Below are 18,511 nucleotides of genomic sequence, written 5' to 3' on the forward strand. Positions count from 1 at the left end.
GGGGATCCTGAGCTTCTTGGGTCACCTCTCAAGATCATTTTTCTGGAAGGAGGCTCACAGGCTGCAGAGTGGTAGTAACGGTTCCTTCAAGTCATCAATACAAGGGCACCTGGCTCTTTCTTTCTCTTCCTTTTTTAAAGAGTTGTTTGAAAGGCAGAGTTGCAGCATTGGAGGGAGGGGGTAAGAAAGAGGTCTTCATCAGCTGGTTCACTCTCCAAATGACCTGAACGGCTAAGGCTGAGTCAAGCCAGGGACCTTCTTCCAGGTTTCTTATGTGAATACAAGGGCTGAAACACTTGGGCCGTCATCCACTGCTTTTCCAGCTACATTAGCAGGGAGCTGAATCACAAGTGGCGCAGCCAGAACCTGCGCTCGTATGGGATGCCAGCGTTGTAGGCGGTGGCTTACTTAGCTATACCACAGCACCAGTTCGTATACCTGGCTCCTTAAAGGTGTTCAGTACATTGTCAGTACCATTGATTGTCACAGTGCCATCTGGTGTGGAGACCCCTTTGTGCTCTGCTGGTTAGATTTAAACTTTTCCTGTATCTCGGCTCTCCACCAGCTCCCTGCTCCTACACCTGTTTCTCTCACCTTGTGATGGGTGCAGAGGGTGTGAGCCTGCATCTCTGGTGATCAAGAGCAGGGGTCAGTTCTGACTCCACTGTGTTACTCTTAGCCATGGAGCCTTGGCCAATGGTGTCTGTGTTCTGTGCCAGTCTTGAGAGATTTAAACACGAAGGGTTTGGAGGCAGTGTTGGTACGTGGTAAGTGTCACTGTTAATAGTTGTAATTGCCATCTGGCCTGCCATGTCCCTGTTTACACTTCTGCAGTCAGCTCCATTGTTCTCAGTCTGGAATCTGCCCATCTGTCTTTCTCTATGCTCTACCTGCCTTAAGATGGTGAACTGCACGTAACCTTCACTCCCCCATCTCCAATAGATTTTGGTCTAAAATCCTTCTGTTTTCATTTTCAGGGAGGCATTTTCTTTTTCTCCTTTAGATCTATTTATTTTGGTGATTTAGAGCTACAAAGAGATTTACAAAGAGAGACAGAGCTCTTCCATCTACTGTTTCGTCCCCTGCATTGGCCAGGGCTGAACCAGACTGGAGCCAAGAGCTTCTTCCCAATCTCTCGTGTGGGTAGCACAGGCTCAACGCTTTGGACATCTTCTGCTGTATTTCCCAGGCTAAAAGCAGGGAACTGGATTAGAAGTGGAATAGGGGGATCCCGTAGGGGATGCTGGGGTTACAGGCAGTGATGTGACCTTCTGTCACAGTATTGACTGTCTAGGGCTGCTGTTTCTACTTGAGGATTCTCTGCTCTAATCTGTGCCCTGTTGAGGTTGGTGTCCAGCTCTGCAGTGTTGTGTATGTGTCTTCCCCACTGGGTTTAACGTGGTGGGTTGCTACTTTCAGTGCATTTTTCTTCCTTGTTTTTGGCTGAGAACTCAGAAAAGAAAAGCCCAAGTATCAACTGTGTTTTCATTCCTAGCTTAGTCCTTCTAACAGACCCTAAATGAGTATATATTAATCCGTCACTTGGACAAGAAACTTTACCTGTTGAAAATGTGTTATTCTATTCTTAGGATTGATTTCTAAATAACTAGATTATTTTCCAATTAACTAGGAAGGGCCAAGTTTACTGTGTTAGGTTTTGAGGTGAAGAGGGGCTGGTTGGTGAGCAGGGAGGAAGATCCACAGGAGGCCTGACCTTTTTTGATAAGAGGTCCTTTGTCCAAGGTCGGGTGAGCTTGGGGGTCTAGGGATTGGAACCCATGGTGAACCTAAAGCACCCCTTCGCCTCTGGTGGATTTAGGATGTCCATCCTTGTTTGTGAAGGTGATAGTTCTTTATCTAGTTAGGTGACCATAGTATCAGTTATTTCATATTTGATGGCTTTTTCTAATATTTAAAAGGATATTCCCCCACTATCTTACTTAAAATTCCCATTTAAAAAAATAATGTATTATTCGTTTGACTGGCAGAGAGAGAGAAATTTTTCAGCTGCTAGATCATTCTCCAGACGACTGCCATGGGCTTGGCTGGGCCAGGCTCAGCTGAAGACAAGAGCTTCCTGTGGGTCTCTCTTGTGGGTGCAGGGACCCAAGCACTTGGACCACATTCTGCTGCTCTCCCTGGTGCATCACAGGGGAGCTGGATCAGAAGCGGAGCGGCCCGATAATCCAACCAGTGCTCTTATGGGATGTTCGCAATGCAGGGAGTGCCTTTGTTATGCCACAATGCCATCTATAAACTCCCATGTATTAGAAGAACTAGTTTTCTCTGTGTTGGAATTGCATTTTATTGTCCCCGAAAGCTCAACATTGTCTGGTTGTAGGCATGGGACGGAAGATTTTCTCCTTGATTCTTTGAACTACCTAGATTTTATTTATTTATTAAAGATTTATTTATTTGAAAGTTAGAGCTGCAGAGAGATCTTCCATTCTCTGGTTCATTCCTCAGATGGCCACAATGGCAGGGTTGGGCCAGTTTGAAGCCAGGATCCTAGGACTGCAGTCGAGTCTCCCACATGGTGTTAGGGGCCTAAAGGCTCAACCTGCTGATTTCCTAAACACATGAGCAGGGAGCTGGATTGGAAGTGGAGCAGTCAGACTCCAAATGGCTTAACTTACTGCATAAGGGTTCGGCTAAGTCAGTGTTCAGCATATAACAGTCATTTTGGTGACTGAGAATGCCTGGGAAAAGGTAACATGAGCCACTAAGGAAGGCTTTATCTATTTATTCCACAAATTTGAAAGCAATACAATGCGATATCTTGGCTCGCTTTCTGGGTGGTCTTTGCAGAGCCTGCAGTTCCATCTGATAAACACATAATCATGAGCTGAATTCTAAGGACTTTTTTCCCCCCATTTTCTCCCTGCAGCTTTGCACTGTCAGATGAAGCATACAGATCCCTACGTGATCAAGATAAAGACCAATGTATTCTCATTACCGGAGAAAGCGGAGCAGGAAAAACAGGTAAAGCCATCGCCAAACAGCTCCCCTACCCTCAAGGAGCCCAAACAGCTCCCTTACCCTCAAGGAGGCCAGCAAAGGAAGCAAGCGGGGCCTCATCTGACAGAAAGACCCCTGTGGCAGGACTACTGCGAGCCCCTTGGCCCGAGGCTACTATTGGGGGCAAGGGGAAGCACTTGCCTCTGCTTGCATGAGAAGGGACGAGGTACTCTGTGGGTTCCAAAAAGACCCACATGAGAGTCTCCTGCCAGATTCTAGATTTCTCTAGCACAGTCCCTAGGTGCTTCAAGGTCTTTTATCTTTCAGGCAAGATGTCAAAGGGCAGACCCATTTCCAAATGGAATGCTAAACTCTGCTGGGTTTGGGAGGCCATAGCTACACCTAAGCTATGCTATATAGTAAGAGAAGACACCAGGGCAAAAGCTTAGTTTTGTTCCAGAGTCTTCTGATGTTCAAAGAATTGAAATTTCTTTCTTTTCTTTCTTTCCCCCCACCCCATTTAAAGATTTATTTCTTTTACTTGGAAAGTGACAGTTACAGAAAGAGAAGGAGACAGAGAAAGGTCTTCGATCCATTGGTACACTTCTCAAATGGCTGCAACAGCCAGAGATGAGCTGATGAGAAGCTGGGAGCCAGGAGCTTTTTCCAGGTCTCCTACATGGGTGCAGGGTTCCAAGGGCTTGGGCTGTTCTCTGCTGCTTTCCCAGCCCATAAGCAGGGAGTTCAGTTGGGAAATGGAGCAGCCAGGTTATAAACTGGCGCCTGTATGGGATACCAGCATCAGCAGTGGGAGGATTAGCTTGTTATTGCACCTTGCAGCCCCTTGTACTTTTCATGAAAGCATTTGGTATGATTTGTTTCCTTGAGTGAGAAGGTGATTTTGCACATAGTATCAAGTAAACCTGGGAGAAGACTGAAAAAAAGCTATATTCCCTGAGTCCAAGCTTAAAAGACTTAAAACTGTTAACCTGGGTTTCTTTGATGCAGCTTAGAGTTCACTGGGGAAGAGGAGGGTAACAGAGATAGGGTTTCTTTGTTTGTTCTTATAGATAAGAATCTGATCATTACTGTTCCTTTTAGTATGCGGAAGTAGGATTGTTTTTTTTTTTTTTATTGGAAGGTCAGATATTCAGAGAGGAGGATAAGACAGAGAGGAAGATCTTCCATCTGCTGGTTCACTCTCCAAGCAATCGCAGTTGCTGGAGCTGATCCGAAACCAGGAGCCTAGAGTCTCTTCTGGGTCTCCCACGCAGGTGCAGGGTCTCAAGGTTTTGGGCTGTCCTTACTGCTTTCCCAGGCCACAGGCAGGGAGCTGGATGGGAAGTAGAGCTGCCAGGTCACAAACTGGCTCCAATATGGGATCCTGGTGTATGCAGTGTGAGAGCTTTAGCTGCTAGGCTACTGCACTGGGCCCGGAAGTAGGATTTTAAATGTCTCTCTTCTGTCTGCCTATTTGGTTATCAGATGTACGTATTTGGAGTCTTCATTGATTAAGGGAAGAACATCTGCCCTTGGTGTTTAGTCACCTTATTGAGTTTCTTTTATTTGCAAGCTCTAGGATGATTTCTGCCTTGAAAGTCTTAAATGGCTTCGAAAGAGTTTCTCTTCCTATTCCTGTTCCTGCCTCCACTTAGGATGTGCTTTCTCCCAGCTGCCCAGGGAATGGTCAGGTCCAGGAACCCTGCAGCCCTCCTTGAACCCTGTGGAGGCATGGTGCACTGTGTCTTTGCCCACTGGATGGGCAGAAGTGGCGGGGAAGGGACTTACCTGCAAGAATCTAAAGTAACAGAAAGCATCAAATAGTGTTTTTGGAAGAGATTTTATTTGTGGACCGTCTGCGGTAGGGTCATCTGCATGGACAGCTGAACTCCACTCAGGAACTCCCTCCATGGTGAGAGAAGGCTCACCCACGGTTTGCAGGTCACACATTGAATTTGTCCTTTAGGTTCCTAGGGTTGAATTTTACCACTGCTCTTTGGTCTTAACCCTGCTGTCTGGAACCTTGGTAAATACTTCTCTATAGGATACTTTGCACTATCTGTGGCTTCCCCTGTATTGGGGAGATGACATAGGATATGGAAAATGTGTGATTTTTTTTTTTAAACTGTAGTTCCAACAGACAAACAGATGCACAACTTCTGCAGGAACTGTTGAAAGCCTCCTGTTATGGGTAGCTCAGTGACCATCCGAGGACAGTCCCCTTTGGGTCGTGCTGGTCCGTGGGTCGTGATCTTGGAGCAATCCTGTCCCTCCGGGTATTGATCTGGTGTATTCCCTAACCGTCAGGTGCCTAGGGCGCCAGCTGCTGAGAAGGATTCCTTTTTTTAAAAAAAATTATTTTTGGTAATATTTACATAGTTGTTCAGGGTGGAGAGGAGCCAGGGTTAGGGAAAAGTGGGTGTGATCATTGGTTCCAAATTTTCTCTTTCTTGTTCCTGATTCTGGGGGAAGGGAGGAGATGAGGGGGAAGAACAGTACTTAGCCTCCCAACCACCCTGATACCTGGGGCTGGGGAATGGCCACCTTATATGAAACCCGGTTCCCAATGTGGCGCCCACGCCAAGGGTCCCACCCAGGTGTTTTCGATAGTTCTGCAGTGCTCTCGATCTCGCTGATCAAGGATGAGTAAACCCTGTCAGTGTCCAGTGGTGATACAATCCGCCTGAGAGTCTCCGTTTGACCAGATTTTTGCTATCATCATTTGGCTGTGGTAGTTATCCAATGAAAGACCCCCACCCTCGAGGCTCATGGACCCAGCGCCAAAAGTGCAGGTGGGCCCAAGGACCCAGGTCAGGTGAGCTGGGCCAAGGGGGGCCGCTTTTATAAACAATGTGGGCCAGTGTTGTGAAACCACAGGGGAAGCCTTTGCATGTGATGTTGGCACTGGTTCAAGTCCTGGCTGCTCCGCTCCCAATCCTGCTCCCTGCTAATGGCCTTGGAAAGCAGCAGAGGTTGGCCCAGGTGCTTGGGCAATGCCCTGGCAGTTGCAGCCATTTGGGGGAGTGAACCTGCAGATGAAACATCTCTGTGTGTGTAACTGACTTTCACATCAATCTGTAGACACATTCAGCTGTATATGTTGGCAGCTGCTAACCCATAAAAGGTCCAACATCTCCCTGTCAATTCACATGGAGACGATGTTTTGCTGACATATCCTGCCTTTTTCTAGTTTTACTTCTTTGGAAGCCAGTATCACAAAAATTCCTGCAGATTTTACAATGACTGTACTTTTCATTTTTTTTTTTTAATTTGATATGTACAGATGAAGAAAGCACTCGCCTGTCCACTCGGTACTTCCCAAATGACTGCAACAGCTGGGCTGAGCAGGTGTTGAAGCCAGGCATCGGGTACACAAACCAGGTCTCCCATTTGGGTGACAGGGACACAGTTACCTGAGCCATCAGAGCTGGAGGGAGGAGCCAGAGCTGAGAATTGAACCCAGACATTAAGCAAATTCCCAGTCCCTACCACAATTTTATACCGTCATTAGATTGGGGACCAGCGTTGTGGCTTAGCAAGTAAGGTTGACACCCCATATGGACACCGCTTCCTGTCCCGGCTGCTCTTGTTCCCCTCCAGCTCCCTGCTAATGGCCTGTAGAAAAGCAGCAGGTGTCACAAGTACTTGAGAAGCTGTGGCTTCAGCTTGGCACGTCCCTGGTTGTTGAAGCCATCTGGGGAATGAGCCACTGGCAATAGATGACAGATCTCTCTCCCTCACTTCCTCCTTCCCTCTCTAGGGGCTTCTAGAATTTTGACTTTTAAATATATAAAAAATAAATCTTTAAAAAATATTGGCATTAACTATAAAGAGATGAGTATGGGCCAGGAGTTTGGCACAGCCAAGCTGGACTTCATGTATCTGAGTAGCCGGATTGAGGGTCCAGCTCTGCTCAGCCTGCCCAGTGCTGCTAATGTGCAGAGTTTGGGTCCTTTCCCTTACTTGTGAGATGTGTGTTGAGTTCCCAGCTCCTGCATTCAGCCTGGCCCAGCCTCAGCTGTTGTAGGCTTTTGGGGAGTGAACCAGTGGCTGAGAGGTCTCTGTATCTCTGCCTTTCCAATAAAGCAAATTTTTATAAAACATGGAATTAAGGAAGGTATAGAATTTCTATGGTGTTTGTTTAAAGCTGAGTAATGGAAGGTAATAGAGGGGTGATGGCCCAGTGATGTGAGGAATGCCACTTTTGAGATGTCCAGTTGCCTTACTCAGTCTTAAAAGTTTTAGGGCCTGGAGTGTGTTGTGTATTTTATATGAAATATCTCTCCTCATAACTTTGTATAGAACTGCCATGTGGTGTTAGAGTTCTGTTTTGTAAGAAGTAATTAATTTAACTAGGTCGTAAGCTCCCCTGCTCCGCCCTTGGCAGGTGATGTTGTTACTGGACTTCTACATTGGAGATACACTTGAGCTGTAGGATTATATAAAGTGGGTGCTTAGGGAGAGGCGTGAACTGCTGGAGGCCGATGGGGTGCTGTTTAATTCATCACTGCTGTGCTCAATAAAAAATTCATCATGCCTCAAAAGCGCCCGAGCCTTTCAAGGCAGTGCAGGAACACTCAGGGTGTCTGAAGCACCACTCGGGCCTTGACAGTGGGCATAGGTGCAAAACGGGAGGACACTGCCAGAGATGCGTTTTCCTAAGGTTTTCATACTCAGTCTCCGGCCAGAGCGAATGAACCTGACATCTGAAAATGTTGTGGATGATGTGGTTCCCTCCCACAGCTGTTCCATCTGTCTCTGGGTGCTTGTCAGCTGTGGGCAGGGAACCTTGAGAAGCCTGCGTGGCACACTAAGATCTTTGCTTCTAAGCCCCATATAACCTTGTCCTTCTCTCCGCCCGGGTGGTACCCTGGGTCTGCCGGTGACAGCTGTGCCACTGAGGTACGGCAGCCTACGTTGCCAAGCGCTTTGCACTTCTGGAGGAGACACTGTGTTCAGGCAGGTTGGAGGAAAGCAGGCTTTTGTGGTGTTTTTTCATTGATGTTGGAAAGCTCCCCTCTCTGTCTACGTGCTTAATTTGAATTATCAGGGATTAGGGCAGGGTAAGGAGAGATGGGAGGCTCTTGCAGAAGCAGGTGATGTAGTTGTGTTTCAGTGAAAATGTCACCAGCCATGACCCTCCTCCAGGTCAAGCCTGCATCCCTCATTGCAAGCCTTGTCCATTTTTTTTCTTTTTAGTATTTATCCATTTATGTATTTGAAAAAAAAAAGGCAGAGTGACAAAGAGGAAGAGACAGACTGGCATTGCGGCGCTGGGTGCTGGGGTCACAAGCAGTGACCCTGCAGCAAACTGTGGCCCCGCCAACGCCCCATGTTTTTTGTCCTGTGATTGGCACTGTTGGTGGCTGCCTGTCAAATGAATTTGCAGGTGCTGTATCTGGGTTATATTACTACACAGCAAACCAAGGACTGTGCAAGACTGTTCCTCTAATCTCCAGAGTGCTTTTCTGCCATACATAAATGTGGCCTCAGTCATTTGAGTGTCTGAAGCACTAGCTTGAGCCCTGGAGAAACTTGTCTATCTTAACCAAAGAGATGAGAGGCGTAGAGATGAATGGTCCATGGATGTGACCCTTTCCATGTGCTGTGTGAGAAACATAACATCTCTGTGTGACAAACATGATGTCGCCTGTAGATACCTGGGTAATTTTGCTAGAATGCCTAATGGAAAGAGCTCAAAAAACAAAAGCTTTGCTTATGTCCCCTCCCCTCCCCCACAGCACAATATCCAGGTGGATCCTGCTCTGTTAATGTGCAGAGATGTGTTTGTCTGAGATTCCCTTGCTTTTGTGCTCAGTCACACATCTTTCGTTGAAATGTTTACATTTTCCTTTTGTCATTCATCAACTGCTGTTTCACTGCTTTTCTTTAACAGACTACATGGATTCACATAATCCTATGATAAGTGCATCATACTAGATATTATTCACAAGAGTAAGTTGTTAATGCCCTTCATCTGTATCCTAGAACTGCAGTTTTGCAAACTATATTGAAAGTGCTTGAATAGATTTTAAAATTAATGTGATTTTGAATTTCAATTTATATTAACTCACCTCTATATAGCAGAGCTATCACGGTGTGTACAGTTTGTCAGGTGATAAAAGCTAAACCCATCCTGGATTTTAAGAAATTTGGTTCCTGGTGCCATTTGTCAAGCAGATTTGACCATGGGAAAGCTTTGTCTCGTTCTGTTCTGGCCAATAAAATGTCTCCACAAAGCCGTATCAAGTCTAGAGCTACCAGAGTTCTTCCTTCTTGATTGATGTCTTTTTGTCCCCCAGGTCCATCCTGGTATACAACAGGATTTCCCGAGAACCTGATGTGACCATGAAGCTCAAGTTTGGGGTCTGGGTACACTCAGACCCCTAATTTCCAGAATAAACAAAATCCTCTTGCCTGGAGTTTTTCATGTCTAAAAGACAACCTATCCTTTCTTGCCAAACATGCATGTGTGTGTATTTGCCACTACCTAAGGTAGTCATTTTGCCCATGTGTGTTTTCAGTTTCCTTATATCATTATGGGTAGACAGGTAGGCCAAAAACTCATGTCAAGAAAGAATAGATCTAATGTTTGCAAATGCATAGGTGAGGCTAGGGCACAGGGAGTATAGCGAAGGAAGCAGTAAAATGAGAAGGGAGAAGTTTCTGCAGAGTCTGTAGATAGCAGAGCTGCCATGCTTGGGTGCTCCCAGAGCGTGGCTCAGACCTGGGACAGGTTTGCATAGGATGTCAGGAACTGTTGGGAGAAAAGCCCACCCCCGTCCCCGGGCTTGACAGCTAGTGAGCCCAGGAGGCTCCTAGGAGGATCCTGAAAGGCTGGTTCCACCTTGAACTGGGTGGGTCAAGGGCAATATGGCACCGAGACATCAAGTGGAGTGCAATTGTTTATACATTGTCTGCTGAGGAGCCGGGTCAGCCTGCTGGGAGCAGCAGGACTGTGGCTGGAGAATTTACCAACCTTCACATACAGTTAACCCCGAGAACCTGGAGCTTACAGTGCAGGGGCTTTAGACCATGGAAGATGTATTTTGTGAGCAATGCCCTGGGAAGCAGTGATATTTTCACAGATGTAACTTGACAGTCTTCAAAGACGGACACCAGATAATCTATTTGGACTCATTTTCATAACCTAGCAAGCAAGTTGGAGGCAGACGTGCCCCCCCACCATAGTTTCGAGCTCCATTTCCCCTATGCTTATTTCCTCTCTGCGGTATTTGTTAGTACAGTTCTATATCACCTAACAACATATCTAAGAGTATATTAGTACACAAGAGAGCTTTAAGAAGATATTTCTGAAATACCGTGGGTTATGTTGCCAAGCAGTTTTTTTCAAGTCCAATGACAGCCTTCCAACACCATTTCTCTTCCATCAGTCAGTGAGATGCCATTCATTGGAAAGCACAGAGACCTGTAGATTTTTCAAAGCATTTACTCCCAGAGCACAGGCATTGCAAGCACGGTTAGTGGGTCTGCCCTCCTACACTGTCTCCCCTGAAGAGCGAGTTCTGTCAGAGTTTCTGCCTCACTGATGAATGTGCCTTCTTTTGATCCGCAGAGGCCAGCAAGCTTGTCATGTCCTACGTGGCTGCTGTTTGTGGAAAAGGAGCAGAGGTCAATGAAGTCAAAGAACAGCTTTTGCAGTCCAACCCCGTCCTGGAAGGTAGGATTTTCTCTGTGTGTGTTTGCATGCAGGGTGGGACTCAAAGGTAGGATTTACCGTGTGTGTGTGCGCGCTCATGCAAGTGGGACTCAAAGGTAGGATTTTCTGTTTGTATGTGTAGGCAGGTGGGCCTCTACTGTAGATGCCTCTGCAGGGCCCTTTGAGTCTCTGGCACGCTGGAAGTTGTTGTGCTTGGAGTGAGTAAGGGACTTGGGTCAAGACCCACTGAACCAAGCTGTTTCCTGCAAACTTGAGTTTCAGGGACTTACAGGAAGGGGTGGTTTACTCCTTCAGGGGAACACTCCTACTCACAGCCATCCTTCCCCTCTTTCAGTTCTTATTTGAATAATTGAAGTGTCCCTTTAAAATAGTTACCTAGCTGATAATGCATTTGGAGGTGTGGTGCCATTTCATCCTCTGGCTGATTGGGTCTGCTGTCAGGGAAGTGAGAGCAAGGCACTTAGGACGAGTCTTTTTTTGGGCTGTTGGAGCCTGAGCCTGCCTGAAAGCTGCTGGATTCTCTGATGATCAGCTCAGGCTGCTGTAGTGCAGTGATAGAGACTGGGTGGCTTCCCAACAGACATTAACTTTCACATAATCCTGGGAGCTGGGCATCCAAGATCCCAAGATCGAGGTGATGACTGGGTGGGTTTCCTTGTGGGCCCAGACTCGTGCCTTGTAAGTGTGAGCCACTTTCAACATGCTCACGTAACCTCTTCATGTGCACTTGGGGAGCGACTCAGAGCGAGCTCTCTGGTGTTTCTTCTTATAAGGGCACTAATACCATCAAGAGGACCGCAGCTTTTGAACTTTAATTACCTTGTATAGGACCCATCTCCCCTTGCTATCACATTGGGGGTTGGGACTTCAACATAAGCTTTTGGAGGGACACAAACATTCAGTCCATAAATCCATCAGAACATTAATGAGAGATAAATTCCCCTAATATTGTGGGGGATTCAGTACACCATCCATATAAACCATCCTCCTTCTAAGGAAAACAGCAAATCAACATCTTTGCCTGTTGACAGCCAGTCAGTAAGTTCACTTCATCTTGTGTGTCTTTTTTACTGCCATTTAACACCCTAGTTTTGGGAGAGTAGGGTCACTGACTGTCAGTGTGACTGGACTGGATGTATCTCTGCTGTGGTGAGCTCTCCTGTGCTTTGTGGAGTGTCCTGGCCTATGCACCTGTTCTCCCTAGGTACCAGTTCTTTCTGTGCCCCCACTTACTACGATCCACAGTGTCTCCAGATGGTTCTTTCACACTAAGGGCCAGCCCCTCCTTCTCTTTTGGAGATGTTCTTGGACACTGAGCCGTCCTTTTGACCAGAGACTCGTTTCTGGGTGTCAGTCTGCATCTTGTAAGCAGGAGACACCAGCCATCTGCATCCCCCAGATGGCAGGATGGGAGAGACGCAAAGGCCTCATCTACTGCCGTGTTTTTGATATCTGCTCTTCAGAGCTGTTATGGAAAGTGGTATCTCTTCACTATGGGTTGAGCATTGGACTTGTTTACTGTCTTTCTACTTTTAAGTTAGGCTGCCATCCACGTGCTGTGTTTCTGCAAACACTTATTTTAAGAATGCTGTGATCTAAAGGAGAAACACTGTGGAATGCTAGCACTTGCATCTAGGATTAGAATCCAGCTCTTTATTCGGTGGTATTTGAAACTAGGCTGCAGTGCAGGAAATAGGGGAAATGTCCACTGTGGGCATGTAGTATCTTGTATGGGAATGCTTTACTTTTTGACTGGAGCCGCTACTGTAAATGAATATTTAGAACAATGGATTAAAAAAAAAACAATCGAGGAATGTGTCTCGAGTGTCCTATAATGGAGCACTTGTTTTTGATTCTGTGGCTTATAATAAAAGACTGTAGTGTTCAGCGTTGTGTTTAGTAATGTGCAACTCATATTTGTTTGATGAAAAGATGGTTTGTAGCTGGCCAGTGGTGCCCTGAATAAAGGTTTTTTGAGACAATCCCTTCACTCGCCCCTGACATTCAGGCCACAATAATCTGTCCTTTATGCATCAGTGTCTGGGGCTGGACTTAGGGGCTGTGCGAGTCAGTTCCCTTGACAGCTATACTCAGCACGGAGGACCGGTCTGAAAGCACAAAAAACACTGTGCGCTCCTCCTGGTGATCAGCTCAGCATCCACCCTTATCAGGGTTAGGTTTATGAGACTTAGAGCAGGTGGTGGATATGAGCTGCGAATGGGAGTTCTCTAGGAAGTATCCTTTTCTGTCAATCCCGGTGTGTAGATTTGTTCACTCAGGCCCAAACAGCACCTGGAACACAGAGTTGTCCTGTGTAGACTTCCTGCATTTTGCCTGAACTGCGCTTGAGCCAATGATTCTTTCCATATCCAAACCTTGCTTTTAAAGCCTCCTCATGTGACACAGAATGTCGCCGCCGCTCAACAGCAGCGACACTAAAAACGCCGAGGCTGAAAGTTTCCCCATATGGGCCACCACTTGTCACCGCTGCCCAGCAGCGGTGACACTAAAAACGCCAGGATTAGAACTTTTGAGGGTCCGGGAAAAGCCGGTAGCCGGACCTCTCACTGCCAAAAGCGGCTGCGTTTAAAACCCTCTCTCCGCTGCGCCTGTACCCATTGGTCTAAGCTTTCCTACCCAGTTCTTCCGCCACCCTTCCTCCCATTTTCCGCCACCCTTCTTCCCACATTTCTTCCCGTACTTTCTGCTTCTTTCCCCAGTCTCCTCATCGCCCTCTAGTTGTCTCTGCGTCGCCCCCCAGTCGTCTTCTGTCCGTCCGTCCCAGTCGTGCCCTGTCCTCCGTCCTCGTCTTTACGTCTTTTACCAGCTACTTTTATATCGTTCTCCACCAATCACTTCTCCCCGTGGGTCACTTGGCGCTATCTGATAGGCCAGCAATCGCAGCGGGGTAACTAGCCTATCCTGTTTACCTGCTGGTGGGAAAAATCCCGCCTCCTGGCCCTCGGCCAGCCGCCATCTTGTGACCACCTAACATACACGTGGGGTCAGCGGCTCCCCACAACAGAAGGCATCAGGTTTGGATGCAGAATATCTACAGTTAACTTCTGTATATACACAAGCCCTCACTCCTTGATCAGGGACTGCTTTCAAAGCTTGTCCCAGCTGTTAGCCCTCACCCTCAGCTAGGTGTTTGTCATGCTAATCCTCTTCTCCCTATTTAGTTGGAAGACATTATAGAAGTTTCCAGAGAAGGGTGCGTGGCCTATTATTTCAAGGCATCGTTCTGTTTACCATGCCATCATTCACCCCTTGCTAGCTAAAGAGTGCTGCTGGTGATGCTGGTGGGGTGTTTTGGTAGAACTGTTGCCTTTGATGTTTTGTCCCAGATATATTGGACCCAAGTTTTCACTTTTAACAAGATCTTCAGACACTTGGTTTGCACATTTGGGATATACGCTGGAATTCCAAAGTATCAAACCAGAACCCTCCTTACCTAAATGGTTGGCATTCACCTAACTTAATCCCAACTTATCATGTCCCTTTCGGCACAGACATGGTGAAACAGGCTTTTGATGTTGTTTCTTTCCACAATGACCTGAGTTAAACAGGAGCGCTCTGTGCCTGGAACGGTATTGAGCCACATGGCCCTTCTGTGCCTTTACCAAGGGGACCCCTATGGGGGACCAAGATTGGAACAGACTTCTGTATAGTGTTCTGGGCCGGCTGAGTTTTTTCCTGTTTTCTGGAAAATTTCATTTCGGTGTGATGGAACATAAACTCACTTTGTATCATTTTTCATCTATAATGTAAGTGAGCAGTTTCCAAATCTCTAACTCTGTATTTTTGAGTTTTTGAGGATCAGTTGCACTTAAATAGCTTTGTTTTCAAATTAAAATTAAACAACTTAAAGGTTGACATACCTTCTCTGGTCTGGAAACCTCATTAAGTTCCATCAAATCTTTGATGAGATTAAATAATCCTTGAAAGAACTTTATTCACAGATGTTCCTAGAAGATGGGGAAGGTTTTGAACTTGATAAGACTAAGTTTACGATGATACTTGAAAAACTCAAGAATTGTAGGAGTGACTTTCTTTGTGCTTAGAAGATGTAGAAGCTTTTGTAGCTTATTGATACTTCAGTTAAATGTTTCCATGGAAATTTTGGACAGAAATGGCATTGTCAGGCAGGTTGTGCTTTTCAGCAATTACAGATGCCAATGTTATATTTACTTTGTCTTCTTGTTTGAAATTATTTGTTCTGTCAGCTTTAACTATGCTTATGTCTTTTTTTCTACTAGCTTTTGGAAATGCCAAAACTGTAAGGAATGACAACTCCTCTAGATTTGTAAGTATTTGTGTAAGTGTTAACACTAATATTTAGCTTATGTATGTTTAAACAACCAGTAGATGTTTAACATTTCTTAATACACACATTTCAAAAATGAGAACACCATCTCTTGAAACACTGAAAATTCTATAAGACCTATTTTTTGCTATCTGGAATTTTCCTTTTTAATTCTTTCTTGGAGTGACAAGCTATTTTTGTCATGTTTTCTTGTCTTCTAACTTAAAATACCCTGAGTGTTCCCAGGGAGGCCATTTGGAATAACTGCTCTTCTGAGTCTCAGTATTTAGAAATCATAATTTAGAGTTAGAAATCAAGTAAAGAGCCCGACATGATGGCTCAGTGACTAAATCCTTTCCTTGAATGTGCTGGGATCCCAGTTTGAGTCCTGGCTACTGCAGTGCTCATCCACCTCTCTGCTTGTGGCCTGGCAAAGCAGTAGAGGATGGTCCAAAGCCTTGGGACCCTGCACCCACGTGGGAGACCTGGAAGAAGTTTCTGGCTTTGGATCGGCTCAGCTCTGGTCATTGTGGCCACCTAAGGAGTGAACCAGCAGATGGAAGATCTTTCTCTATCTCCATCTCTATGTAGGTCTGACTTTCCAATAAAAATAAAATCTTAAAGAGAAAGAAATAAGTGAAAAGGAAGGTAAGCTTGAGGGTCAGTATTGTACACTATAGCCCTCGTCCCTTATTTAGTAGGCCCAGAAAGGGTGAGATGTATTCTGAACTTCATAGGGATAAAAACCAACAATTTGCAATCAGTGAAAGGGATTGGAGGAGGACCATGTAACTGAGTAGTAGAAATTAAAGCTAATTGATGTCTGGAGTTTGATTTGAAGATGCGTTAGTAGAAGTCTGGTCCATGTCACCTTCCCATCCTCAACTTCCATTACTTCCCATCCTGTGTCCTGCATGTTGGCATGACAGGTCCCTTCTGAGTGTGCCATGCTTTCATGCCTGTGGTCTTTATAGGCATGGAGACAATGACCAGAGGTAGCTGGGTGAGCTGTATGGAGAGTGATGTTGGTGCTTTGAAATCGGTCCTTTTTTCCTGTGGTTTGACCAAGTTCATGCATTTTTATAACAAAGGATCACTTCCTTTATGAGCTGGCTTCTCCTACTTCCTGTGCCCCTGGGGACCATTGTTGAAGCCTCTCTACCAGGGAACTCTCTGGACCTTTCTCTTCCTCCTTACAGATCACTTTTGGCTTTGCCCTCATGAGGGTTTATTCATTGCTAACAGCAAGAGAATGACCTGAAGTGGACGCAGCTTAGAGAATAACAGGCTGTATAAAGTTCCTAAACCGAAGGCTGTGGAGTTTTTCCTTTGGATTAGCCCCAAAATTGTTGTAACTGATTTGATCCATGCCTTTTCCTGTTGTGGTAACATGGCTAATCTCATTACATAAATAGAACAAGAAGTGAAGTGTGGGCACATAAAAGTAGTTTCAGAAACCAAGCTTCTTTATGTAACATACATTTCTTTTTGCTGTGTTGTACATTTTTGTAGATTTTATGCACACATATTTTAAAAATTTTTGCAGCTGTATTTAGCCTACAGACGTTAGCAAAACAGGAAATCTAATTGCTTAAGAGGTCATTGCTGCTTAGTTGTACCTGAAATCTGGGGAAGGGTTGGCAGGTGATTTGGCTTAGTAAAAAATTTCAGAGAAATCCTGTTATTATACAGGTATTTGGATATGAGATTAATACTTGGTTATAGGCTGACTCATTTCATGCCTGGTGTTTAGTGCTTTCTCTGTCTTGTGGTCTGTGACTTGACCAGTAATACACCTGAACACATGCTATCATTTTATGGTAGCACACCACTGTGTTTAAAGTGACTGCTGTGTAACAGTGGTTTAGATACTATAAGCTTGTACTTTGGGACAAATGCATTTCCTTCCACTGTTTGGTTAACCTAGAATGAATTTTTTGATCTCTTTACTGAGAAATCAAAGAGAATGTGCTGTGTTCTAGTGAGCTGACGTTTCAGATTGTGTTCTTGTGAAAGTGCCTTACAGTGCCCCCAGCCCAACGGCTCCACTTGGACATATTGAGCTGCTGTTAATTTGAGGGGAAAAAAAAAAACCCAACAAGACTTTGATAATCAGTGTTTTCAGTCAAGGCTTTGTGGAGGTGGGCAGTGTCCTGAGTCTCACTGCACATTCAGGCTGAGCTAGGCACTGGGGAGTGTCAGAATCTGTGGGGTTGGAACAACTTCATTAGTAAATCCCTCATTCAGTAAGAATTTTAAGAAGCCCACAAGATTTATTCATTGGTTTAAAAACTAGGTTTTTAACATAAACATCAATCTCCCTGCATCGCTCCTCTTAGAGCCTGCAGCCTTTCCCTGCCAGCAGCCAGAATGATCTGCACAAACCCAAGCTCCGTGCTCTTAGAATACTGTACAGGCTCCCGTGGGGATTCCTGCTCCTGTGCTTTGCTTCCGCCACCTGGGCCTTCGTGACCCGTCAGGCCCACCAGCTGCTTCCTGGCCTTGGGCCTTTGTGGTGTCTCTTCCTTCAAAATGTATTCTGCCCCCTAATCGTTGCATGGCTGGTAGCATCCCTCAGTGCCACATGCCTCATACCATTCATAGCCTCTGTGACTTTAATCTGTTATTTTCTTAAGGCATTCATTAGTGTCTGGAGTTGCTGTACTTCCTCATTTACATGCTTGTTGGCCCTGGGGCGGTGAAGATGACAGGAGCAAGTACCCTGGCCTTCTTGGGCACCGTGGTGGCCCCAGGAAATAGATCAAGGGCTGACACTGTAACAGACATTCAGAAGATGCTTCGTGATGAATGAATGCCTGTTTATAAGACCAGAAATAAAAACTGGACAATCCATAAATCATGATGACACAACATATAAAACAATATGGGATCTCATGAACAGGGTCAGTGACGTTTTGTGGATAGTCAGAAAAAAGAAGTTGGGTGAATCCAAGGCAAGAATGCCATGTAAGACTTAGATGTGCCACAGTGGGGGCGGGGCAGAGCCAGAGGAACTAGCATTCCAGTGTGAGGAAGCTCCATACGACACCACAGGGACCTACTTTTGTGAGCGTTCATAGTTGTCAGACCTGAAAGTGTCAAGGGAGCCTCAGGTCCAAGGTCCCCGACTGGAATGCCTTCAGTGTCAGGTGCAGGGTCTGGCTTCATTGTGTGGCTAATGGGAAGCTGCTGGTCAGCTCTAAGTAAATGCAGGACTTCAGCAGAACCAGGTTTTGGCCAATAGTCAACACGTGACTCAAAGGAGAGCCCCGTTCCCTGGTTGGCTTCCTTTCCCATCCTTTACACAGTGTTCATTCCACTCTCGCCCTGCCTCATCCTCCTCATTCTGAGCTGATGATAAGCCTGCTGCACCATGGCCATGAGGCAGGCCACGCACTGAGTAAACCTTGTGTTCTGGTGCCTTACGTGTGCTTAGGCGCACATCTTCCTGTCACGGTGGGTGATTTCCAGGCTGGCGCTGATTCAGGTTATCCCTATAGCTGTGCTGGTCCTTTTGCCTCTTCTTGTGCCAGGACCCACTCTCTGAGAATGATCCCCTCTTACAA

At 45.9% G+C, this 18,511-nt stretch overlaps 1 protein-coding gene across 4 annotated transcripts in view; it reads left to right on the top strand.

The window, feature by feature from the left end:
- The window catches only part of MYO1B (myosin IB), a 173,301-nt gene that overhangs the window by 85,866 nt on the left and 68,924 nt on the right, over positions 1-18,511 (top strand). For all 4 annotated transcript variants that reach the window (XM_058664747.1, XM_058664746.1, XM_058664748.1 and 1 more), the window contains exons 4-6: positions 2,888-2,982; positions 10,535-10,639; positions 14,899-14,945. In XM_058664747.1, coding sequence (XP_058520730.1) covers positions 2,888-2,982; positions 10,535-10,639; positions 14,899-14,945 — 247 coding nt within the window. The remainder of the gene's footprint in view (positions 1-2,887; positions 2,983-10,534; positions 10,640-14,898; positions 14,946-18,511) is intronic.

Source organism: Ochotona princeps, chromosome 5 (genome assembly GCF_030435755.1).
Source record: "Ochotona princeps isolate mOchPri1 chromosome 5, mOchPri1.hap1, whole genome shotgun sequence".
Classification (NCBI taxonomy): Eukaryota; Metazoa; Chordata; class Mammalia; order Lagomorpha; family Ochotonidae; genus Ochotona; species Ochotona princeps.